The sequence below is a fragment of the Sesamum indicum genome, linkage group LG1 (assembly GCF_000512975.1).
Source record: "Sesamum indicum cultivar Zhongzhi No. 13 linkage group LG1, S_indicum_v1.0, whole genome shotgun sequence".
NCBI lineage: Eukaryota > Viridiplantae > Streptophyta > Magnoliopsida > Lamiales > Pedaliaceae > Sesamum > Sesamum indicum.
The window spans coordinates 11,198,823-11,224,395 of record NC_026145.1 but is presented as its reverse complement, the minus strand read 5'-3'; the positions used below and the strand labels follow the sequence as shown (position 1 = coordinate 11,224,395).

Sequence of the window (25,573 nt, the reverse complement as noted above, 5' to 3'; positions counted from 1 at the left end):
GAAGAGAAGCCAAGATTCTGTGCGTGGAGGCTTCTATTTCCTTCATCTCATCCAGATAAATTTGCCTCTCTCTGCACTCCACACTGCAAAATCCCAGATCACCCCTGCAAATATATAACAACACCAAATCAAAAACCCATTCAGAAAACCAAAAAAAGACAAAGATTTCTTGAGCAAAAATTCGAACAAGGGCTCGATTGATTGATTTTCTTACATATACATGTAGACTTCTTTGTCAAGACACAAGGGCTTGTGGCAAAGATGGCATGATTTGAGATAACAGTAAGAAATACCATCATCATTGTTATCATCATCATCATCGGAGAAGGAAGAACAAGAGACATGGACAGCAGATTTAACAGTTCGATTATGCAAGAAAATGGGCTTAACGACAACATTTGAGTTCCCATTTGCAAGCTTTGTAAGAACCCTCAGGCCTTCATCACTGCATAAGCCCAGAAAAGAAACCCTTCTCTTCTTGCACCAGATTGTAGACAACATGATATATTCTCTTCAGATTTCAGTGTGTGTGGTGCGTTTTATTTTGTTGAATGAATGTGTCAGTATTTGCGTGTTGGGGATTGGGTGTGTGAAACTGTGTGCAGTGAGGTGTGTGTGTGAATGAAATGGAAATCTGTGTGCTGTGGGTGAGATGACGGGTATGAGGTAGTGAGGTGTTGGAGGATATTTATTAATGGAATGGGTGTGGAAAGGGACAAAACAACAAAAGTTGCACAAATTAGCAACACGTGCATTATTAATTTGGTACTATGTTTGTGTATATATATATTATATATGTTATATATATATATATGTTCTCTTGTCCGAAAAAGTATTTCAAGTCTTGACATGGAAGTTTTGAGTGCTTTTTCATATTCTTGTTTACTCCAACAATTTATAATAATTGAAAGTTAGGCAAATTGCATTACTATTTAAAGTTATTAGAGTGGTTTTAGAGCAAGAAATGTTAATATTATAGGAAAGTAAAAAATATTATCTCGTATTGCTGCGTGGAAAATAAATCATAGAGTATAATATTTAATCATAATTAATTATAATAGTTAAAAATAAATAATTATAGTAAATAATTATTGATTATGATTATACAATTGTTGGCCATAATTTTTGCGATTAGATTAAAAATATGTGTCTTAGCCAAAAGTCATATTAAATATTTTTTTTATAGTTGATAGGTTAAATTTTTATATTTATTTTATTTAATTATGATTAATAATAATAATTTATTATGACTTTTACTTTATAACTATTAAAATGTAGGTAATAATAAATTTTTTCCTTGTGAGTGCAAACAGGAAAAATATATTTGAACATATTCTCTAACAATTTATACTTAGAAAAACAAATTTTGGATAGTAAATTTCTTATATGGAAAAAAGAAAAAGAAAAAAGGGAACTCAAAAGAAAGGATAGTGTTAATTTAAGCGCGTTTACCTTTTTTACGAGGAATGGAATGAAACGTGAAAGTCGTGCTTTTTATTGCTTACCTACGAATGGGGGTTTTACATTTATAATTACTTTAATCGGCACCACATATTCTCCACCGTCCATAGCCGGTGACTTTTGATCTGACACTCGCACTGCCCCTGCCCTTTTTTCTTTTTTTACCTTCCTCAATGTATAACTTTGAGTTTATTAGTTATACTTGAGATTATTCTAATTAGAAGTACAAGTGAAAAAAATATTAATATCTTGGTCGAAAACAAATTAACACAACACTTTATTATTTTAAGGAATAAATACATCCACACCTATAAATTATTTACACAGAATACTATTATTTTTTAAAAAATTACACATATACACTCACTAAAACTATCAATATTATTTACATAATTTACTATTACTTTTTGAAAAATTACACTTCCAATAAACATTAATATTATTATATAAACTACTCTTGTTTTTTTGACTGCTACAATAAAATTTATAATTATACAAAAAAAAAAAAATAATTTGTATAACTAGACTATAGATCAGGATTGTAAATGTGACTATCCCTTATTTTAAATTAGTAGATAATATCATCATAGCACGAAGAACAAATGCAATGAATCTCAACCCAAGGAAGTGTAAATGTGAAATTTGGTAAAAAACCATCTACTATGGTAGCAAATTGGTGTCATATTTATTTGTACAAAAGAATACAACAAAAGTAAATTCTAATTAAATATTATTCCTATGTACCAACCCAACTAAGGAATAAAAGTAACAACCACATCATATGGGTTATCAGAATCGAGAACTATGACAACTTTTGGATGAATAATATTAAACTCTTCTTTTTGTTTGTGGGGAGAGGAAGAGAATGGATGATATATGGGAAAGGCGGGAAACATGTGGTGTGAGGACGTCGTCGTCCCTCAGGAGCCCGCAGGTTTTGGATGTACACATCATGTATCCATTCATTTCTTTCTAGCACTTTAGTATTAATCATACCACGTCCCAGTTGTTTAACAGCTAGCTGCTATCATTTTCTTTTCTGGGCCACCAGACCAGCATAATACTTTATTCAATTGCCCCAAACGACACAGGAAAACAACCACGTTAAACGACTAAAATGTGCTGAATAATGAATTTAAATTGTAGTCCAGACATGATGAAGAGTGGTGAAATAGCCCTTGATCCAAACAATAAAACAACCACCAACTTTCTGTATCATAGATGTTGTCCACAATAAACACACATGCTAGAGATATATGGAGAACAACCAAGAGTAGCTTTATCCTTCAAAGATATTGTATAATGTGCTAAAAGGGAACCTTTATTGTACAGAGCAACCACATGATATACAGTATGAATGTAATGCAAATAGTGCCTAATTAGTTAATTGTATTGTAACATGGAGGCATCATAATGTGTTTCAGCAATTTGATGTAGTGCTTGTTATAGGTATAGTTGGATGAGCTCGTCGCTTACCACAGATGGCGTTAGAACACCTAAATCTGTGAAGAGTAATGTAAGATACTGTGGTGGTGTATAATCGCGTGCAGATGTTTCAACCTCAACCTTGGACGGAATCGGTACACCGAAATCAATAGGCCGCAAGGCCGGCTCCATGTCCTTTTGATCCAATGGATAGAGACGAGCAAACTGCAAGAATAAACATTCTTCTTAACTAAACTAATCCATGTTCAGATGATGCAAAGCAATAATCGCAACGAATCGCAAGTGATGAAGATAGAGTTCCCATTTTAATTCAAATGATTTCATTTAACTTCATGAATTCTGTTTACAAGTGAGGCAAGATAGATCATTTTTATTACCTTGTAACTCTCAGCAGCAACATAAACTGGTTTATTCATGCTATTGGCAACCAGTGCAATTTGGTAGGTACCCATCATATTAATGATACCTCCACTTTCAACCACTCCATCTGCTCCAACAAACACCATGTCCACTTCATCCATGCTATATGCCACGGCCGAGTCTATCAACAGCTTAACAGGAACATCAAGCTTAGCGAGCTCATTGGACAACCTTAGTCCTGTTCTGTCGGGCCTGCCCTCTGAAGTTTGTAGACATTTGATATTGAATATCATGCTAAACGAGCTAAACCAACGAATAGACATGATGGATATGCTTATCCATACTTGATAACCAAATCTTGATCATACATGCACATAGCTCTCGACTTCTCATAGCCCTATATCAATTGCTACTATCAGAAACAGGAATGTCTAAAATAATGTCCGACAAACCATATATCATCAGTGTCTTTGGATGGATCCCACACGCATTACAAGAATTCAAGGAATGGAGATGCTACTTCTTTGTGTGAATGTATGTATTATAGGATCATGGAAATTTTTTGTGGTTTCGCCTTATTATAAGTTTATAGAAGTCCAGAACAGATTTTTGCCGCATTTAGATTCTGGCACAAAGGAAACAAGGAACAAGGAACATGCACCTTCATTATCGAGTCAAATCCCTTATTCATGTTATATAATCAGATAAGGGGATATTGATGTCAAAGAAATCTACCTGTGCAGAAAACCCGAAATTGTTTTTTATTCTGAGCTGCAGTTCTTAAAACCTCCAGCACAACTCGTGAGAAGCCATGCACCAAAATTGTACAGCCATCCAAAATAAAATCTTGACCAAGCATCGCAATTATTCTCCGAGCCTGACAGGAAAAAATTAGTTAACACCTTTCAGTTACTATAAAAAATAAATGAGAACATGAAGAGTATCAAGACCTGAGAATTCAAAATTATTGAGCCAATGGATACCTTATATGATATCTCACCAAACTTTTCAGCACGTTCAATAAGCCGAGATTTTGCTGAATCAAAATCTTCATATTCCAGAGCAGAAGTTCTTGTCACGTAGCGGATGAACAGATCACAACCAGCTGTTAAAGATATAGAGGTTGTGTCCCATGACTGCATCACAAAATGATCGTATCCATGGAACTTAGCTCATGTTCACATCCTTTAGTGAAGTGGTTAATTGATATCTGACTCGCTCATTCCCGAAAAGATCCAGAGGAGGTGATCATTACATAGCATAGTCACACATTACTAATTGGTGAATATGTAGTGTTTATTTGCCAACTGTTTTCAGCTTCTCAATCTCATATAATTTGATTAGGTGGAAACTTATGATTCTAAAGATGCATTTCTTGAAAAGATTTTACATTCAGCCTTCGAATTTCATCTGCATCTTAGTCAATTCAGCAAGAAATTTCATCAGAATTTACAAAATTTCCAACAGCTTCAACTCGGACAAGATAACAGGCTTTTCATTTTCTGCAGTATGAACTCTAACATAGTATTGCTTTATATTTTTTCTAGTTTAATTTAAGGAGCTAGATCAAGCACACATAGATAAAAACGAGAGCTTAAAAGAATCGAAAAGTTTCACGTACTTTCAGTGAATCAACTGCTTTTTTAAGCTCAATTTCGAGCTCCATCATCGTCGTAGCTTGACTCGATCGAATAACTGAAGCCAAAGCCCTAATCGCAGCCACCGCCTCCGCCAATTCAGGCTGTTTCCGCCAGTTATTAAACTCATCAACCACACTAAACCCCTTACCATCCTCCTCACCACTAGATAAATAATTCTCCGAAACTACGTCGTCTGAGCGTCCGCCGGCGGCAGCCTGCGCCTGGGCCAGCCAATCACTCGTCACTACGCCGTGGTGCGCCGCGCGCGTTTGATAGTAAAGGGAGATTTTAGGATTAGGGTTTTCGGCAGCCATGAAGGTGGAGGCAACGAAGAGAGGGCGCCCTTTGGGGGTTCGTTACGGGGTCGCTCCGCCGTAGTTGCGGTGTCTCGAGAATGAAAGAGGCTGATTTGTAGACATCTATTCTCATTATTTGTTAGCAAAAAATCTTTTGAGTATGAGAATTTGTGCGATTCTGCGGAAAGCAAAAGTCTCCGGCGAGGAATTTTGGAAAGATTCCGGTTTGCTCAGGTCTCATTCTTTTTCTTTCCTTAATTACTATTTACTCCAACCAAAACTTCCTTAATTACTATCTTCCCACTTTCGAATTATTCTACTCAAATTTAATGATGTTAAATAATTTAAATCGCAGGTATTTTTGTGTGTATCTATTGGTTTAGATCATTCTGTGTATACTAATTTAATTGAATGACAAGATTATTGCACTTACTTAACATCTATAATATAATATTATTTTTTTTTAAATTCTGCATTAATAGCACAATAAATGTAAATTTTTTATAGTTTGAGAAATTACATCTAGTACCTACGAGTTTTGTTTTCGTCTAACAAATAAATTTTTTCATTAGTCAAAATTAATCGAATTAACTAATATTAACAAAAAGTAAGAAAAAATCTATATTTACCCCAATCAACTTATTATTGATTTATTGCAGGTTAAATAAATCTTTTTGTAACCAAATTATCCTCATAGGCTCTTCATGTATTCATGCATGTGAGTATGTATATCTTGATTGTTATAAAGTTAGTTTAGTCGGAAAAAATGTTAGGACTACAATAAATTAATTGAGGATAAGTATCAATTTTTATTAATTTTTTTCTTAATATCAGCAAATTAAGTAAATTTTAACTAACGATGGTACTTATTTGTTAAATAAAAGCAAACATCAAGAATATTATATGTAAATTTTCAAATTACAGAAAATTTACGTGTAATTACACCAAATCTCATGAAATGAGAGTGTAATTATCCCTACATATAATTAACCCAAAGTTATCCAGCTTCGATCCAAATTAGCACGGTGGCTTAAGTTTTGCATACAATTAGTGAAAGATTATGTTAATCTGAAATTTAAAAGCTGCAAGTTGGAGAAGATTACAAGGGGAGTTCTCAAATATACTAGTCCTAGTTCTTCTATTAGTTTTGTTCTTGTTCTTGCTCCTCTTCTTTAATTTGCTGTAATTGCTCATCCTCCTTTGACAAAAATTCTGAGTTTTGTCATATATCATGACACCAACTACTTCAACTCATCGTAATTAGTCCATGATTCCTGTACCATTTTGCAAATAATCAATAATAATACTTACACAAGAAACAAAAAGAGATTGGAATTTGAAATTAGAGATCATTTCAAGTCCCTAATTACAACAAGATCCTTTGAATATTTCTATATTACAAATGATTTCAAATTCCAAAACTTTCGTTTTGAACTGTATTGATATGAAATATTGATGAATTTCAATTTTTTTTTTCATGTAGAGTTTTTTGATACTTCGTTTTTAATGAAATTCTTCCATCGTAAAAAGAGATTCATGATATACGTGTCGCGCGTACACACCTGCAGAAGTATCCTGGTATTTCTGATCAGACCGATTGCTTCACAATTTATGGTTGATGAGACCAAAAACAACCACCAGACCCATGATCAGAGAATGATCAATGTTAGGCTCTACCACCATTGTCAACACATCTTCTCCAAGAACAACTCCACTTTTACTTATCTTTCTTTTCACCTGTGTGTGTGTGTGTGTGTGTCAAGAACACAAGTAAAAAAAGATTTGATTAATTCTAACTTGAATGATCAAAACTCCCCATAAACGCCTAAGTGATCATCCATTTATGCAAAATTTCATGTGTCTGATTTAGGGATAATTACATTTTCACCGGTTAACCATTTTGGCAGCCCGTATCTAATATTTCAAATGACCGACATAGTTTATGTAAATAGACCATAGATCAGTAGAGGTTAGTTAATTACCTCGGCAACAAGCCCTCCGGAGTTGTCAACAATCTTGCAACATGGCCTGGAAACATGAGTTTCCATAACATATTCACATGTTTGGTCTTGGCTCAGTCTCACCACAACCTTGTAAGGCCAATACCCTGTAAGAAGTCCAAGAATCATTCTGATCCCCACCAGTTTCCTCACTCGAAATCCCAAGTTTTCCTTGTTCTTAACACATCTGCCGCCTCTTGATCTGTAGCCCTCCCACAGCCCAACCACAGAGAATTTCTGATACACATCATGCATCATCCACCATTAAAACTAGCATCATCAATGGATTAATTCAAATATAAAACCCTATGTGCTTTTCCTCTCTTACCTTCTTAACTATCGTGAACAACACTTTGCCTGTAGCATCCATGACATACACTTGGTTGCTGGATTTGTGACAATAGTTGTCCACCCGGTACACGATTTCACCGTCTGAATCGAAGACAGCGCAGCCGTTGCTGCCGAGGATCAGAGACTTCATCCAGACAGTGAACACTTCTTGTTTGGTTGAAGTGGAATTAGCAACCACCTGAGGGTGCACTCTTGCCATGTATGTATGAAACAAGTGTGCAGAACTAGTGTACTCCAGAATGCTATTAAGGGCCTTTGGGGGGCCAATTTCTTGTATGCATGATGGTGATTGGTGATTTTGATACTATGTTTTTTGCTGTACAAACACACACACCCACATGTATGTCTGTGTGTGTGACATAAAAAGAAGCTTTTGGTGGAGGAAGCTAGCTAGATGCATCATCCCTTTGTCTTACTTGACCTAAAACATTGTAAATATTGTCTATGGCATGTGCACACTGCATAGATAGATTTGGACAAACTAGGATGTCTTAATGCATGTATAAGTTGACATAGATATTACCTAAGTGAGCAGTACACTACTAAAATTATTAGTGATATTCAATACATATTAATGCAGAGGTCATATAATCAAGAGGTTATGAGTTCAAATCTCACCAATGTATTAATCTACTTTAATAGTAGTTGTTATTGAATAATTGTACATATTTGATATTGATAATTAACGTAATATTAAAATTAATGATTGAAATACACGATGTAATTATAATTAATTCCCTTTAATATTTATATATATATTACAATATGAATCTACATTCTACCTCTTGAAATGCTAGTCCTTGTGGTCTAATTATTCAATGCGTGGAGTTGTTAGAAAAAAAATTGAGTCTAGTTGAATTAATAATTCGTGAATGGGATTTCATAGTTTAGAGGGTCTTAATTACAAGTTGGAATTAATATTTGAAGAATTTAAGGCGTTGCATCCGTCATTGGTTTGATTAAATTTTGGAACTCAATATTAAATGCAAATGTTGTGGGTGTCAGCTTTGTCATGCATGTTTGGACAGGCATCATCCACATAAGCAGAGGATGTAATGATGAACTGCCCCACCCCCAAATGTGTATTCGGCTTCATTCATTGCATTGCCCTTGTACCTTTATGTACAGTTTAAAGGGCATTTCTAATTCCACGTAAGCTTTTGTGGATCTGCCATTTCCCTGTCATTGGGCCTCATGGGTTGGCTAGGAGCAAGTCCATGCTGGGCCTAAAATAGGAGTTCGTGGGGTATGGAGGAGATTCTCTCGTTCAGGGTCTACCTTAAAACAACCAACATCAATGATGCCAATTCTCAATTTACAGGCACCCTTCAACCTGTGATTGAATAAAATTGAATCTTCCATTCAAAGTTATTGTATATAACACCATCTAAAACTATGCCTCAATCTCCATATGAAATATGGCCTAGCAAAACCTTCTTATAAATACCTTAATATATGAGCAAGATTAGAGACTAGAGAGAGATAATTTGAATTCAAGATCCAGTTTACGTAGATTTTTGGGTTTTCTAGAAAATTGCATGATGGTTCTTTTATGATCCCTCATAATCAAATGTGTTTGTTTTGAAAAATGCAGTATTTCTGAAAAAACAAAAAAAAAAAAAAAAGATTTCTATCGGAAGTTCAATGTGAGGAATTATTGCTTGAAGAGTTAAGTGAAACAACCCCTCACACAAAAATTGGCTTAATCGTTAACTCTTGATATTCCTGCTAACTACACACATATTTAGGTCACTAGAGTATCTCTTCAGCCTGAGAAATACGGTATGTTAGGATTGATTAGCACATTGGATAATGATCTAATGACGTTTGGAGATGTGGTGTCTGACATCTATTTAGAAAAATTGCTTGAAGCCATGAGATCCGAAATGGGTTCAATTAGAGTGCAAATGGGTCATAAAAGAAAATTTTGAGCAGATGAAGAGGTAATGACCTTGAAGACACGATTACTGACAAAAAAATTATACTCAAAGATCATACTTTCGAAAAAACTATTCGCAAGTAGCATAGCAGATACCACTTTACATATAATTATATAAATGAATCATGTAGCCTTAAACAAAGAAATGAAAATTAACATTAAAATCATGAATGTATTTGAGAGTTGGGTGTAATTAGGACAAGAGAATAGCGTGTTGTGGTGGCCTTTTCCCATTAATGACGAATTCAATGTGACCAAGAAATTAAATATTGATTAATAAATTAGAAAAGAAGCTATCATTAATGAGTAGGACAGATTTGAAGAGCTCCAAAATTCAACTTGATGTGAAAGTACGAAACTGCCCTGGGGGCACGTTAAGAAAAACACTTGAGTTGAATAATGAAAGACAAAAAATGGAATGAAGCAGTTGAACATGATTTGACTGATGAAATGAATTATCAAAGAAATCCCTGACCTGAAGTTCTGATGCCACGTGGATCTCTGTTATGGGCTCATTCCCAATAATTTTGTCTTTTCTGGGTTATAAATTTCATAATGTTGTCTTATTAATAATCTGATTATTGATTGATCGAATAACAAGGTACAGCCAAGCACACAATTTCGGACAGTCGCTTTCATCAATATCTATATTTTATTAGTGTTATTGTTATTATGTGTAATGCATCATCATCATTATTTGATTTGATGAATGCTTATATGCTGTCTGTGTTTGATTTTTAATTGAATTTTTTTTAAATTCAGGGAAGAAATAATCAGCAGATTGGGGGAGCTCTTCTTTGAATGAGAACGGAATTCACCTGAAATTCTGGGTCGACATTGAATGTTGATTTGATTTTTATCCGAGGATTCAGGTTTCTCCTTTATTTTGCTTCAAGGCTTACATGCATGAAGGTTTGATTTGGATTCCATTCTTCTCCTGTGTTTTTGGAGGGAAAAAGGGTTGATTGTGGATTTTTGCTTTTTTCTTTGTCGTTTTTGAATTTGATTACTGGGTCAGTATCGCAATTGAGAAGCTCATACATGAGATTTTCTAATTTGGCTGGTTTCTCCACATGGTGAATTTTTGAATTGTTGTTAAGGAAATCGATCCAGGGATTTCGCTTTTGTGTCTGATTGAGTATTAGGGAGCAGTGGATCGTGGATTTACGTGGAACCGAGACTTGGTGATATTCGGTGTTGATATCCTGAAATTTACATTTTATTGTTTCTGAATATAGAGGGTTTTCGGGCAATTGATCACGAATCTGAAGGGCTGCAGTGAAAGCTGTTAATTGGCAGTTTGACAGTTCTCGCTAACTAGATTATTTTCCAGATTGTTCTTTGACCATTATTCTTTTCTGATACTGGGGGAAACAGGGTATAGAAATGGATGTTAGAGTTGGAAGGAGATGAGAATATCATGATGAGTGGGAAAAGCGAGTTCTTAAGTCAATGGATGCCACGAATTGGACATTCTCTGATCTCGTAGGGTTTGTGAAATCTTGGATCCCTTGGCGGTCCGAGCCTGCAAATGTGTCGAGGGATTTTTGGATGCCTGATCAGAGCTGTAGGGTATGCTATGAGTGTGATTCGCAGTTCAACTTGTTCAACCGTAGGCACCATTGTCGGCTCTGTGGACGAATTTTCTGTGCCAAGTGTACCTCAAATTGGGTTCCTACGCTATCCAGTGAGCCAACGAATCCTCTGGAAGAGTGGGATAAGATTAGGGTCTGTAACTATTGTTACAAGCAATGGGAACAGGGATTGACAGGATCTGTTGGAAATGGGCTCCAGGTTGCCGACCTGGATCTCATCAGTACTTCTCCCTCAGCTTCTAGTTTCATTAGCACCAAGTCCAGCGAATCCTGTGACAGCAGTAGCATGACGTTTGTGTCACTACCACAGTCGGCTGCACTTAGCCCGTATCAATCAGCTTTGCTGGATAGTACTATGGAAAGACAAAGTGTTGCAGCTGCAGTGAGCAGTGTCCATGCTGTGGACATAGGAGAACAGAACCCATCCCAAGATGAATTCGAATTTTACCCAACCAGGTTCTTTCTGCGTCTCCCTTTTGACTGCGTGAAGTTTATGATAGCCTTGATTCATGTTTAAAATGAGTAGACTGCCAATTACCTAAATAGAAAATCATGTGGTTAGCAAGTGCCTTTAAGATTTTGTCCCCAATTGCATGAAACTAGGTGCGGTTTGAACATAGGCATTTAAACCTGAAATTTGTGTGTAACTAATGGTCTTCCTGTAGAATCAGTGGTCTATTGCTTGTGATGCCCTCATTTTGTGAAAGAACTTGGTACAAATATAAAGTACTTCAGAGTAACGCTTTATGTGCACATGTCTTCATTTTTTTTGGTTACAACACGCGTCTTCATTTTATTTTTTTTGGTTACAGCATCTTTGTATGCTGCATGTAATTTCACTGATTGATCACTTTGGACTACCACTATGCACCATAAGATACTAATTTGGAGTCTAATGGATAATCTTGTTTACTTGGTTTTGTATTCTTTTGAGGAAGGTTATTTTACTAATAGTAACTTCTTCTCGATGTTTTTGGTTCTGCCTGGGTGGAAGAATCGCTACCGCTGCTGCCAAATTTTCTTAAGAAATTAACTTTTCTTTTTGGTCTTCATCTATAATTTTATACAGTAAGCTCTCAAGGTTATGGACTTTGGGGAGTGATTTGGTTCTGTTGTCATTGATGCTTATCATTTAGCACAAACAATATACTGTTGTTCAGGTTGGATTTTTATGCCATCAACATCCTGAGAGCTCTTAGACCTGTGAAGATAATTTGTGATCTCCTAAGCCCTAGAACTGCTGCCCTCTTGATTCAGTTAATATATACTAAAGTTTTCATCTATAATTATTAACTATTGCATACACATCCTTTTTAACAGAAGTGATGATGAAGATGAAGAATCTGGATTATCTTGCGTAGGTTCTGGAACAAGTCACTTGTCACAGGTTCATGGCTACTTTGATCATGTTCACTTTGATGACACCGAGAATGACTATAAATCACATAATTTGCATCCTGATGAAGATGCTGTTGATTCAGAAACCATGAACATCTCTTCATCACAGAATAGGTTTGATTCCCATGATTCCCTAGAACTCGAGCAAGTTGCTCAAAGAAGTGCTGAACATTATATTAGTGATGAAGGTGAGGCACCATCTTCTATATATGTTGCTGAAGATGTAAATACTGAACCTGTGGATTTTGAAAACAACGGAGTTCTCTGGCTCCCTCCTGAGCCAGAAGATGAAGAAGATGAAAAGGAAGTACTTCTATTTGAGGATGATGATGATGATGATGATGATGATGAGGATAGTGCTGGAGAATGGGGACACTCACGCAGTTCACGCGGTTTTGGAAGTGGAGAGTACGGAAACAAAGACAAGCCAAATGAGGAGCAAAAGAGAGTCCTGAAGAATGTGGTTGATGGTCATTTTCGGGCGTTAGTAGCTCAACTCTTACAGGTAGAGAATCTTCCTGCAGGGGAGGAAAATGATAAAGAGAGTTGGTTGGAAATAGTCACGGCATTGTCGTGGGAGGGTGCTCTATTACTAAAGCCAGATATGAGCAAAAGTGCGCAAATGGACCCAGGGAATTATGTTAAAGTAAAATGTTTAGCTTCTGGACGTCGAAGTGAGAGGTAATCTTTATATTTTGCTTATCATACCACATCTATCCTGTAAATTTTTGATAAATTCTCTGTTTAAAGTGAGGGGGTCAGAGTAAATATCCCTTGATGTCGATTATAGTGTATTGACAAGGGTTTCGACTCTGGAGAGAGAAAATGACAAGAGTTAATGGGTTGAAGTGGATATCTCTTGGAATCAGCCATGATAGGGAATTTATTAGTTTATTTTGCATGCCTAATCCATCATTTATCCATCGCTTTGCCGTTCTCTTTTCTCTCTTTCTATGTTTTAAAATGGATACTTATGACAACTTAGCAGTCGCGTTCCAAAAAGTTCATTCCCTTGAAATTTAAGATATAATCCAGCTGTCTGGTGCAGGTTGTCCTGGACGGTTGAAAGCCAGTCCTAAGTAGGACCTTTAGTAATTTATGCTATTTAGATTCTTCAAATTCAGGAATCTGAGACCTGAGGTAAATGATAGGGATATGTCTAGAGGAAGGGTCAGATTACGATTCTGCTTTCGAGGTATTTTTAGAACTGCGATTCTGGGGTTAACTTAGAGGAAACAGCGACAGAGGATAGGGAAGAAGAGACAACAAGAAGATAAGCTCATAGGTATAGCAAGAAAGAAGATGCATCACACAGCTGAAAAAACAACTAAGATAATGCCATGTCAAGAGAGATGAGAGACCAATTCGTCTTGGTATCCAAGTCCAATATAAACTTTGGTACTCAAGTCAGCTTCAAACCCCAAAATTAGCCTAAGCAAGCCAGAGAAACCAACAGTTCCTCTTCCGAGAACAGGACCCTTGGGACACCAACTTTTTTCGAGACTCTGCTTCAGTTAGACATGAACACCATTAATTAATGAGTTGGCAGGTAATATTTTCGGATAGAAACTAGTGTACATTGGCTCATACTTCTTAAAAGTCAAGACTGCTAAATATCTTTTATATCTTTTATCGTAAGCATCACAATTTTATTGTTGAATGGCAAGCTTCTCTTCTACTTGGCACTCATGTATGCTTATGTAATAACTTATCTATGGAACGAAGTACGAAATGTAAGATAAAAATGTTAATTTACTATCAAGTTTGTTGTCTGGAGTGTCACCTTATACACTCATTGTTAAGAAGTTACTGAAAGGTTACTCTTGAAACATCATTGATAATCTGAACGTGCAGGATCTATAGATCTAATATGCAGATAGTTTAGTACTCAGATGCAAAATTCATATTATTATGGGAAATGTCTTCTATGTAAGAAGCTACCAATATTTATATTATCCAGAAGTGAGTGAGGATCTAACTTGTCTCTATTAATTTAAGATGAAGATTCAATTACTTTGCTCGATAACTTCTGGTTTGTGCAAGGAATGACAATGTTCTATATCAACTTAATACAAAAAAGATATGACTTGAACTAAAGTGTTGTCTACTTCTTACAGATCCGAATTTGATGTATGAACTCTAGCCAAAGGATATCTAAATATGACTCTTTGGTGATGGATTAGTTACATTTACATCAGCATCTGTCTCCATCATGAGATCTTTGTTGAGGCCTACAGCGATAGCTATTCTCAGGATTTTTAAGATTGCCTCATTATTCAACTTTTGCTGTTGGTTTGTCCTTTTAGTTTCTTTTCTCATGTATCGTTCTAAAAATTTCTTTGTTTTCATGGTGATCTTTTTTCCTGTAACAGTATGGTGGTAAGAGGAGTCGTGTGCAAGAAAAATGTGGCTCATCGGCGGATGACATCGAAAATTGAGAGCCCTCGTTTGTTGATCCTTGGCGGGGCTCTTGAATACCAAAGGGTTTCCAATGCTCTCTCAAGCTTTGATACTCTGTTGCAGCAGGTGGAGTCCATTGGCATTTTTGATCATTTATTTGTCCAGGAAATCTTAGTTTGTTGGTAATTTATAGTTTGTTCTTATACATATTGTCTAATATAAGCCTGTGACTCTTGAGTTTTGCTCTTACTCATTTGTGCCTCTTCCCAGGAAATGGATCATCTTAAGATGGCTGTTGCAAAAATAGATGCACATCATCCTGACATTCTTCTTGTCGAAAAATCTGTTTCACGATATGCACAGGAGTACCTTCTTGCAAAAAATATCTCACTTGTTCTAAATATAAAAAGGCCACTTTTGGAGCGTATAGCCCGGTGCACTGGTGCCCAAATAGTTCCTTCAATTGATCACCTGTCATCCCAGAAATTAGGATATTGTGACATGTTCCATGTTGAGAAGTGTTTGGAAGAGCACGGCACTGCTGGTCAGGATGGAAAGAAGCTGGTGAAAACATTGATGTATTTTGAAGGTTGTCCAAAGCCACTAGGCTGCACGGTCAGTCTGTTATGACCTACAACAAGAGTTACAATAGTGACATTGATATTAGATGAGTTTACATAGGTTTCTTATGTTATATCAGTTATCCTTTCAAACATCATACTAAGATTACAGCAAATGTTGCCTCAACTGCTGTTTAATTTTTTTCACTGAAATTACAACTTGAAAATCTTGCTGGAGTTCTTGTATTGACTTCAGAGTTTTCTGAAGTGTCAGATTCTGATATTGCATCTTGTTAAGGTTAATATCTGTCAGTGGAAAATCGAATGTGTCATATATTACCTTTGGGTGCATAATATCTACTTCTGTGTTCAACAAAATCCAATATATCTCGTTAATTGCTTCAGATCTTACTTCGGGGTGCCAATGGGGATGAGTTGAAGAAAGTGAAGCATGTTCTGCAATATGGAGTTTTTGCGGCTTATCACCTAGCTTTGGAGACATCTTTTCTTGCTGATGAAGGTGCTACTCTGCCAGAAATTCCACTCAACACCCCAATCACAGTGGCGCTTCCAGGTAAGCGATCAAAGATTGAAAGGTCCATCTCAACTATACCTGGTTTTACGGTTCCAGACAGTGAGAAAACTCCTGGCCCGCAACCTGGCGATGAACCACAGAGGTCAAACAGTGTTCCGGCTTCAGATCTGGTCAAGGTAACAAATGCTTCCATTCACGGAAATGAATATGCGGAGACTAGCATTCCCACTTCAATGAGCTCTCAGTTCGTGGAGCCCGCTGCCTCATCTTCTGCAGGAGGTTTGAACGAGCCCTCTTTTCATGCATCAGAAGAACCGGGACTTGTGGATTTAGCCGTGTCTTTGGAAGGAAAAGGTTTTCCAGCAGATAGACTGGCTGCTACAGGAGATTCCCGCCTCACTAGTGATTGTGGAGATTCAGATGTCAAAATCAGGCAGAGTGATTGCTCTGATGTTTATGCTAAGAGAAATGTTTCGAAGCCACAGCCTTTGCAACTTAATGGAAAACAAATCTTTGAGGACCAATCAACTTTAAAAGAAGACTTTCCACCTTCCCCTGCTGACCATCAAAGCATCTTGGTTTCCTTATCATCACGATGTGTGTGGAAGGGAACTGTCTGTGAAAGATCCCATCTTTTTCGGATCAAATACTATGGTAACTTTGACAAGCCATTGGGTCGTTTTCTACGGGATCATTTGTTTGATCAGGTATCTGTCTCTCCCTCTCTCTAAAAAGAGAATTATAGATAAGCATTGCTGCCTTATCTGTTGCTAGGAATGTTCTAGCCTCGTCTGGACTGAGAGTCTTTAACTTCTGTTACAGAATTATAGATGCCGCTCATGTGAGATGCCTGCAGAAGCTCATGTTCAGTGCTATACTCATCGACAAGGTACCCTTACGATCTCGGTTAAGAAACTCCCAGAAATTCTTTTACGTGGTGAGAGGGACGGAAAGATTTGGATGTGGCATCGTTGCCTGAAGTGTCCAAGAACTAATGGCTTCCCACCTGCAACACGAAGGGTTGTGATGTCGGATGCTGCCTGGGGATTGTCCTTCGGAAAATTTTTGGAGCTAAGCTTTTCAAACCATGCCGCTGCTAGCAGAGTGGCAAGCTGCGGTCATTCTTTACATAGAGACTGTCTTCGGTTTTATGGGTATGATCTCTTCATTGGTTTCTTTTGCACAGTTACATTCATCTTGAGAGTCATTAATGTACATCATCTCTTTTTGACTGTCTGATTTGATTAGTTCTATTCTTTGTAGAACGTGGTGTGTACTGAGATGAATTACACTATTTAGTGAATAAGATCTTTTCAACTGAGCCATCTTGTTGCCTCCAACTGTTGTAGTATTTTTCTATAAATCTCAAAAAGATCCCTGATGCCTTTCATAAAAGAAAAAGGAGATCCTTGATGGATGGCCTTCTTTATCTGTGCAAGCTACTAGAACACAATACAAAAGCATGCTGCTGTTGAACTGGTTTTATTATTTAATTCCTGTGGTCTATCATGTATACTTTATGATGTTACATTACCTGCAGATTCGGGAAAATGGTAGCTTGCTTTCGTTATGCATCAATCGATGTTCACTCAGTGCACCTGCCTCCTCCGAAACTTGATTTCAACTATGAAAGTCAGGAGTGGATAGAAAAAGAATTTAATGAGGTACCATGATTTGCTTGTTTCTTTGCTTTTCATTTCAGATTTCCTTGGATGTCAAATACCCTGGATTTACCTAAATCCATCCATCTAATCTAACAGGTGGCTAGTCGAGCTGAGCTTCTGTTCTCTGAAGTGCTTAATGCTCTTCGTCTTCTGGTAGAAAGAAATTCTAGCTCTAGTCTGCTCAATGGTGGCGTGAAAGTTCCTGAATCAAGGCACCATTTGGTAGATCTAGAAGGGATGTTGCAGAAAGAGAAGTCAGAATTTGAGGTTTGGTATTGATTACACTTGTTTACTGTTGTCGCTGGTTGTATATCACATTTGTCTGGTATATTTATCTTCATGACTGATATGGATGTCATTTAAGAGAAAACCTCAATTCTGGTTGGTTAACATAATTAATCTTCTTAATAAATCACATATCTTGCTTATGTTTTTGGTGAAAGAGAGATTATGTAGTTAATTCTGGGTAATAAAGCCATCTAAAATTTAATCCTCTCAGGTTGAACTCATATTTCATAAGTGTGAAAGAGAGGGGCATGCATTCATGTGATCTGCAATATATGTAGGAGTGAGACCATATTCTAGCAGCTATCTCCTACTGTATAGACCCTGTGGCTGAAGAAACTCTTATTAAGAGAAAAATATTTCTTTCACCTCATACAGTTTGCGCTCAAGGCTGCAAACTATTTGAAGAAATGCATCTGAAAGGAGGCTTTCTCTTGAATTTGGCATACATGTTTATAATTGCAAACCCACTTATTATGCATTGCCAGTTACATTTGGATTCAGTTTTAGATTGTGATCCTAATTCTGATCAGAAATCGTAACAAGAATCACCTTGGAGATAGCTTTGATTTTCAGAACATTATTGTGGAAGTTTTAATGGGAAGTAAGGAATAGTGTTTCTCTTTGCAATATGTCAAAAGTAGTCACATTGGCAGGACTGAGAAGCCTTTTTTGGCCAAACTACATTGAGACCCATCTTTTCAGTACATGGGTGGTAATGAATGGTCGCAAACTGACAGGAGTCGCTACAAAAAGTTTTGAACAAGGAAGCAAGAAAAGGACAATCAGCCATTGATATTCTTGAGCTCAATCGTCTCCGAAGACAACTTGTGTTCCAGTCTTACATGTGGGACCACCGCCTGATTTATGCAGATAGTTTAGATAACAAGAGCCAACAAGATGACATTGAGGTCACCTGTTCAGAATCCATTCAGACACCTAAAGCTGTTACACAGAAGCTTCTTGATATCAATGTTCCAGTTAAGACAAGTGAAGAAACTTCTGGTTATATTGCTCCAGATGCAAAGCCTGATCAAAGCCCTGAACATGGGGTAAGTGAAAGGAGCACGAATCATTGTCCTGAGGAGCTTCATCACAGAACTGATGCACTTTTAACCTCTGACCTTGGGAATCAAAATTTACTTGCTCTAAAACCCAATGATGAATCTGATACTAGGGAATCTAATGTCACTGTTCCTCGAGTCCTGTCTGATGGGCAAGTTCCAATTTCTTTATCCGATACTCTTGATGCAGCATGGACTGGTGAAAATTATCCTGGTGTTGGGATCACCAAGAACAATAATTTATCCGTATCAGTTGAAGCCGATAATCTATCCACTGCTGGAACATCTGAAAAGTTGGACGTCGAAGACAACACGGAGGATCTCAGCGTCTCTAAGGTCTCTCGCTCGCCATCTTTTTTCTTTTCTAAATCTGAGAACATGGAAGACGCTGTAAGCTGGTTGGGCATGTCATTTATGAGTTTCTACAGATCATTAAACAAAAATTTCTTAGGGAGTGCTCAGAAACTCGATACACTCAGTGAATATAATCCCGTATACATTTCATCATTCCGGGAGTCTGAACTCAAAGGTGGGGCCAGGTTACTCCTGCCTGTGGGAGTTAATGATACTGTTGTTCCGATATATGATGATGAGCCTACCAGCATTATATCTTATGCACTTCTCTCGCCTGATTATCTTGTCCAACTGTCTGATGAGCCAGAGAGACCGAAGGACACTTCTGACGCGCTGTTTTCTATGCAGTCCATGGATGCAGGACATTTCCAATCATTTCACTCTTTGGATGAGATGGTGTTGGAATCTTACAGAAGTTTTGGATCTGTAGATGATACCATGTTGCCCTTAACAGCTTCTCGTAGTTCTTTGCCTTTGGATCCACTCTCATATACAAAAGCTTTGCATGCCAGAATGTCTTTTACGGATGATGGTCCCCTTGGGAATATGAAATACAGTGTTACTTGTTATTATGCAAAGCGTTTTGAGGCCTTGAGGAGGATATGTTGTCCATCCGAGATTGATTTCATTAGATCTCTTAGCCGTTGTAAGAAATGGGGAGCCCAAGGTGGTAAGAGCAATGTTTTTTTTGCAAAAACTCTGGACGACAGATTTATCATTAAGCAAGTGACTAAAACTGAGCTGGAATCATTCATCAAGTTTGCTCCAGGATATTTTAAATATCTTTCTGAATCAGTTGGCTCAGGAAGTCCAACATGCCTGGCAAAGATTCTTGGTATCTATCAGGTACATCTGAGGAACTGAATCTAGATTACTTAAAATAGTTTTTTTGGCTGTTGCATAAAATAAGCAATTTCTTTTAAATGCTGATCACTTGCATATAGAAGAAAAAAAGAAAGAAAAAGAAAAAGAAAGAAAACAGAGATGTTTTCTTCCAAATGTGTTGTACACGTCATGTTTTAAGCTTATAGAACCAAACAGAGTCCACTCTTCAACACAACTGCTTACTAAACTTATTACACATGAAAGTTTGTGCAATTACAGTTAGCCAATTTTTGCTTTCCTCTAGGATTGTTAAACTTAGTTTGCTTTCTAAATGACAATGGATGTGTGGTAATCCTGTTGAAAAACTATGTCAATACATTTTTTATATGTTGCCTTGACATAATTCTCAGAAACACATGGATGATTTTCTGGTTTTCTATTGAAAAAGGTTACATCCAAAAATCTCAAAGGAGGGAAGGAATCAAAAATGGACGTGCTAGTTATGGAGAATCTTCTTTTTGGTAGAAACCCATCACGGCTTTATGATCTTAAAGGATCTTCCAGGTCACGGTACAATCCTGATTCTTCTGGAAGTAATAAGGTTTTACTGGATCAGAACTTGATAGAAGCAATGCCCACTTCCCCAATTTTTGTTGGAAATAAAGCCAAGAGACTATTAGAAACAGCGGTTTGGAATGATACTGCTTTTCTCGCCGTAAGTTTGTTGAGTATCATTTATTACCATGCATGCATGTACAGACTTAACTGCACTCCCATTCCACTAACCATCTTTGATGAAAATTCTTATTGCAGTCGGTAGATGTTATGGATTACTCACTACTGGTTGGGGTTGATGAAGAGAAGCACGAGCTTGTTCTTGGGATTATCGACTTCATGAGACAATATACATGGGACAAGCACCTCGAGACTTGGGTTAAGGCATCAGGCATTCTTGGGGGACCCAAAAATGCTTCACCAACAGTAATTTCTCCAAAGCAATACAAGAGGAGATTCAGGAAAGCCATGACTACCTATTTTTTGATGGTTCCAGATCAATGGTCACCTCCTACAATCATTCCTAGCAAGTCTCATGCTGACTTGTCTCAAGAGAACAACAAGAAGACACAACAAATTAAAACCTCCTCTGAGGGAAAACCACCCAGGTCCTACTAAATCATAGGGATTCAATCACCATCTTAGTTTCTTCTATGTTATATATATATCTCTATATATACTTTCCATCTTTTACTTTTTGGTTTTTCTTTAGAATTAGGAATTCATGATTATTTTGTTAGAAGAAAGAAAGCAAAACAAGGCAGTTCAGGTCATGAGAACTGCCTGCCTGCATATTGGATGACCTCCCCGGAAAGGTTTTGTTGTAGACCCCTTCTTTTTTGATACCACCCCATCCCCACCCCATGATTTTGTACGTGGAACTCATATTGTATATGATTTGAAAATGTAAGTGCAATTTTTGTAAAATACAAGGTTTTGAAATAGTTTGGTTTTTCTCTTTACTATTTTCTCGAAATGATCAGTTTGATGTATGGACAGGTGATTGTTCTGTATTTGGGGTAAATGAAATTGACAATTGATGGATTTAATATAAGGTAAATTACAACGAGCTGTTCTAAAATTTGACATAATTATAAATACTCCTAGTTGTATAAAAAAATATCAATACTTTTTAATTTTAACGGATGTCTAACAATTAGTCTAATTCATTAATCTTCATTAGATATTTATCCATTTTTTATTAGGAATTGACCTAGTGTGAACTATGAATTATAATTTTTATTATTTTAAAAAAATTAATTAATTTATGAATTAACTGGATAATGCTTTTATAATTTTAAAAATTTTCATCCACCTTTATCGGTATTTTTACAATTTTTTTTAAAAAGTAGAATATTACAGCCATTCTAGACCTCCAATCCAAAGTATGTAAAAATTAAGAGAGAATCGACTGCTGATTTGGGCTTAAAGCTACAAATAAACATTCGGCTTAGAATCTCTTTCAGCATTAATTTTGGGCTTTCTTTAATAGCCCAATTGTAAAGTCAGAAGCATCCGGGTCACCCGAATACCCGCCCTTTTCCTTTGGAGTGCTCCCTTGCTCGACAAGAAGAACAGCTCCGCCTCAAAACATCAAAATCCCCCCGAAGAAATTCTTTCCTGCTCAGCTCAGTTGTTTCTTGTTCATTGAAATTAAGGTGGGTCGGACTCAGATCCACTGTAATTTTTTTTAATTACCTCAGTTTAACTCGTACTTTAATCTCCCTGCAGGATTTTGCGGCTGTAGTTTTTTTGGGTCGAAAATGTTCCTCACAAGGTGAAATTTTCGCATTTTGTAGTCAGTTTTTTCGTCTTTTGAGGTGGTTTTATTTTTGGGGTGATGTCTGAATTTATTTATTTGTTGAATTAAGGACTGAGTATGACAGAGGAGTGAACACTTTCTCTCCGGAAGGCCGATTGTTTCAAGTCGAATATGCCATTGAAGCTATCAAGGTTTATTCTCTTGCTGATCCATATGTTAAACATTATTTTCGAGTTTATACTTTGTGGGTCTATTTAAAATTCATAGTTTCTGTGTTCTCTTTTAGTTGGGTTCAACTGCTATTGGAATAAAGACTAAGGAAGGAGTGGTTCTTGCTGTTGAGAAGCGAATCACGTCGCCACTTTTGGTATGTTTGTCATCTATTTTCCCGTCATTTTCGTTAAGAGTTTGTTGTAGCTCGAGGGACTGAATGAATGCAAACTTTGTATTAGTGGAACCTTTGTTTTGAGCTTGTTTTTTCCTTAACTTTTCTTCAACTTTGGAAGAACGTGTTTTCTGTTGCGTGCTGATAACTGTGAGTTAGTAAAATGTGTACAAGATATATGTTCTCTATGTTTTGAGTCTGAATAACAAGTTCCGCAAGATTGTGGAGTGTGATGAAATCAAGTAATATCTATTGGGATCGGTTTACAAACTATGATGTCCTGGTCCCTTGATTTCTCCAATCATTCTGCTGTATCTCTATTTCATGCTCTTTCTCTAAACTTAGCAACGTTCTATTGTTGTATGATGATGCTTGTTTTGATTTATATCACATTCTTAACCTCCTGCAGGAGCCTAGCAGCGTTGAGAAAATTATGGAAATTGATGAACATATTGGTTGTGCCATGAGCGGCTTAATTGCTGATGCACGTACACTGGTTGAACATGCACGAGTCGAAACTCAGGTACTTCTAGTGTACAATTTTACTATCACAGTCTATTAGTTGTCAGTATCATCAAATGCTAATAGGGAATTTCACTTATTCTAGAATCATAGGTTCTCATACGGTGAGCCCATGACAGTTGAGTCCACTACACAAGCTCTCTGTGATCTTGCCTTGAGATTTGGTGAGGGGGATGAAGAATCAATGGTTAGCCTCTCGTGTCACTTGTTTACAGTTCTTTGAGCATGGGATATCAGTCAGTCCAGAGTATTCTTTTTCTTGTTCACTTAATTCCTTTTATTTTTGCTGAAATTATCTAGTCCTTTTATTGACTACAAACGATTATCACTGGTGTCATTTTTACCATTCCAAGTTTGTTACTTACCTTCTCACATCTTTACTTTGAGATATTATAAGCATGTAATTCTGGTGCCACAGTATTGGCCGTCATGCTGTAATCATTAGCCTTCATGTTTGTGCAAATTGTATCTTTAAGACCTGGTCCTGCCAAGGGTATACCTTCATGTGTTTGAATGGAGGCTTACATTGACTTTTGATAGTATTACCTCTTATTGACTACACACAATTATCACCGGAGCAAATTTTGATAGTTTGTGCATGATTGAAAAATAGAAGTTTCGCAGTGAATGAGTTCCAGAACCATGGTTATGACTTTAACTTTTGTTAACTGCTTTTTCGTTCTCTCTTTTCTCCTCCCCTAAATTTTAATTTTATTCTCTCTCTCTCTCTCTCTCTAATTGTGATTTCTTTTATTTTATGCAGTCAAGACCTTTTGGTGTATCTCTTCTCATTGCTGGTCATGATGAGAATGGTCCCAGCTTGTAAGCTTTTCTTCTGTTTAAATTTGATTAAATCCTTGTCCTTGGACTCTTTCGTGTTCCTGACATAGCCACCTTGGGTTTACACCGAAAAGATCTTGTGGTGAAGTTTTGGAATTTTTACTTTTTGATCTTACATTATCTATGCTGCAAAGGACATTTGGAGCTTTCTGATTACAGTCAATGATTAAGTTGTGCCAGTTTAGCTTGTAAAGGTTACATTTGGGATCAAGTTGTGGAATGTGTAGAGTTCAGTAACATCTGGCTTATTTGGAAGCATGCTATTGTTATTACATATTGATTAGCACGTTCAGGATCAAGTCATAGGAAAATCAAAACATGAATCTCAAAGGTGTGGCTTATTCACTTTGATAATAAGGATCATGCAATTCTTCAGTTTCTTTATTATTTTTGTAGTAAATTCATTTTCACGCTATAGAGACTATGAATCCTAATTGGCTTGTCGTGCACAGATACTACACTGATCCTTCTGGCACATTCTGGCAATGTAACGCAAAAGCCATTGGATCAGGGTCTGAAGGTGCTGATAGCTCTTTGCAAGAGCAGTATAACAAGGTAATCTATTTGTTGTTATCTCGATAGCAACATTTTCCTGGAACCTCAGGACATTTTGCTAGATTTTATTCAACTGCCAATATAAGTCCTTGTGGTCTTGTTGGATCATACCTTTAATGGAAGTCGCATTGATGCAAAGTCGTGTATAATTCTGGTAAGCTGTTCATAAGGTTTCTGCTGTCCAAGGATAAGCGTCCACAGCAGCACCCAACCTTAAAAATATTTCTCCTTTTCATTTATGCCATCCAATTTTTTTTGTCTGGATACAGGATTTAACCCTCAAAGAAGCTGAGACCATTGCACTTTCCATCCTGAAGCAAGTTATGGAGGAAAAGGTATGCTGGAAATAGTGTGATTTCAATTTAATGCTCTGATCCGATTTATATGCTTCTCTCTAGAACCATCACCAATTTCGTCTCATTGGATTTCAGGTTACACCCAACAATGTTGATATTGCAAAGGTATCACCTACTTACCATCTTTACACCCCCACTGAAGTTGAAGCAGTTATCACTCGTCTATGAGAAGTCCAATCTGTTTTTCAGACGTTTGCCTGTGATCCACATTCCATTATTCCATGCTTGAACACGTTTGTAAGACTTAGATATTTTGCCAATTTCAAAATTAAACTGGGAAGCTGGTTTTTTCTCTGTCAACCTTCTTATATGCATTGAAAAATTATATCGACCTATTTCTGTGGATTTCTGGGCATTCATTGACCCATTTTGTATTTCATTTAGCGATTTGGTTGATAATGCTAATTGATAGCATCTCTTTATGA

At 36.8% G+C, this 25,573-nt stretch overlaps 5 protein-coding genes across 5 annotated transcripts; 2 read left to right on the top strand and 3 right to left on the bottom strand.

The window, feature by feature from the left end:
* Positions 5 to 705, bottom strand: LOC105162906 (the record flags this gene model as incomplete). The annotated part of the gene is given in 2 exon segments (XM_011081085.2): positions 5 to 104; positions 215 to 705. Coding segments are annotated over 2 exon segments (387 nt in total), but the record flags the coding sequence as incomplete, so codon positions are not given.
* On the bottom strand, positions 2,634 to 5,221 carry LOC105162900 (translation initiation factor eIF-2B subunit alpha-like). Its single transcript, XM_011081074.2, has 5 exons — positions 4,889 to 5,221; positions 4,251 to 4,403; positions 4,003 to 4,144; positions 3,285 to 3,526; positions 2,634 to 3,111 (listed from the first exon to the last, which is right to left on the bottom strand). Exons 1-5 carry the CDS (start codon positions 5,219 to 5,221, stop codon positions 2,905 to 2,907), a joined length of 1,077 nt encoding a protein of 358 aa, XP_011079376.1. The 3' UTR covers positions 2,634 to 2,904.
* On the bottom strand, positions 6,185 to 7,869 carry LOC105164541 (protein LURP-one-related 11-like). Its single transcript, XM_011083199.2, has 4 exons — positions 7,532 to 7,869; positions 7,186 to 7,440; positions 6,766 to 6,940; positions 6,185 to 6,477 (listed from the first exon to the last, which is right to left on the bottom strand). The coding sequence occupies exons 1-3, from the start codon at positions 7,751 to 7,753 to the stop codon at positions 6,806 to 6,808; spliced, it is 612 nt and encodes a 203-aa protein (XP_011081501.1). The 5' UTR covers positions 7,754 to 7,869; the 3' UTR covers positions 6,185 to 6,477; positions 6,766 to 6,805.
* Positions 10,034 to 21,598, top strand: LOC105162882 (1-phosphatidylinositol-3-phosphate 5-kinase FAB1B). The gene is made up of 12 exons (XM_011081053.2): positions 10,034 to 10,094; positions 10,256 to 11,544; positions 12,409 to 13,167; positions 14,859 to 15,012; positions 15,157 to 15,501; positions 15,852 to 16,688; positions 16,804 to 17,135; positions 17,522 to 17,645; positions 17,742 to 17,912; positions 18,671 to 20,194; positions 20,622 to 20,888; positions 20,987 to 21,598. Exons 2-12 carry the CDS (start codon positions 10,946 to 10,948, stop codon positions 21,344 to 21,346), a joined length of 5,472 nt encoding a protein of 1,823 aa, XP_011079355.1. The 5' UTR covers positions 10,034 to 10,094; positions 10,256 to 10,945; the 3' UTR covers positions 21,347 to 21,598.
* On the top strand, positions 22,242 to 25,527 carry LOC105162872 (proteasome subunit alpha type-5). The gene is made up of 10 exons (XM_011081034.2): positions 22,242 to 22,386; positions 22,460 to 22,505; positions 22,600 to 22,681; positions 22,777 to 22,857; positions 23,285 to 23,398; positions 23,483 to 23,584; positions 24,161 to 24,219; positions 24,690 to 24,792; positions 25,062 to 25,127; positions 25,224 to 25,527. Exons 2-10 carry the CDS (start codon positions 22,492 to 22,494, stop codon positions 25,314 to 25,316), a joined length of 714 nt encoding a protein of 237 aa, XP_011079336.1. The 5' UTR covers positions 22,242 to 22,386; positions 22,460 to 22,491; the 3' UTR covers positions 25,317 to 25,527.

What these genes read in the sequence shown, in the direction of transcription:
- LOC105162900 (XM_011081074.2), bottom strand. Translation starts at nt 5,221, where the DNA reads ATGGCTGCCGAAAACCCTAATCCTAAAATCTCCCTTTACTATCAAACG. An exon ending in ATTTCGGGTTTTCTGCACAG is followed by an intron (nt 3,527 to 4,002) that starts GTAGATTTCTTT and finishes TACAAACTTCAG; the next exon opens with AGGGCAGGCCCGACAGAACA. An exon ending in TTGCTGCTGAGAGTTACAAG is followed by an intron (nt 3,112 to 3,284) that starts GTAATAAAAATG and finishes TTATTCTTGCAG; the next exon opens with TTTGCTCGTCTCTATCCATT.
- LOC105164541 (XM_011083199.2), bottom strand. Translation starts at nt 7,753, where the DNA reads ATGGCAAGAGTGCACCCTCAGGTGGTTGCTAATTCCACTTCAACCAAA. An exon ending in TGTTCACGATAGTTAAGAAG is followed by an intron (nt 7,441 to 7,531) that starts GTAAGAGAGGAA and finishes GATGTGTATCAG; the next exon opens with AAATTCTCTGTGGTTGGGCT. An exon ending in CCGGAGGGCTTGTTGCCGAG is followed by an intron (nt 6,941 to 7,185) that starts GTAATTAACTAA and finishes ACACACACACAG; the next exon opens with GTGAAAAGAAAGATAAGTAA.
- LOC105162872 (XM_011081034.2), top strand. An exon ending in GAATCACGTCGCCACTTTTG is followed by an intron (nt 22,858 to 23,284) that starts GTATGTTTGTCA and finishes AACCTCCTGCAG; the next exon opens with GAGCCTAGCAGCGTTGAGAA. An exon ending in GATGAGAATGGTCCCAGCTT is followed by an intron (nt 24,220 to 24,689) that starts GTAAGCTTTTCT and finishes TGTCGTGCACAG; the next exon opens with ATACTACACTGATCCTTCTG.
- LOC105162882 (XM_011081053.2), top strand. Translation starts at nt 10,946, where the DNA reads ATGGATGCCACGAATTGGACATTCTCTGATCTCGTAGGGTTTGTGAAA. An exon ending in CAAAGCCACTAGGCTGCACG is followed by an intron (nt 15,502 to 15,851) that starts GTCAGTCTGTTA and finishes TAATTGCTTCAG; the next exon opens with ATCTTACTTCGGGGTGCCAA. An exon ending in GGGATCATTTGTTTGATCAG is followed by an intron (nt 16,689 to 16,803) that starts GTATCTGTCTCT and finishes CTTCTGTTACAG; the next exon opens with AATTATAGATGCCGCTCATG.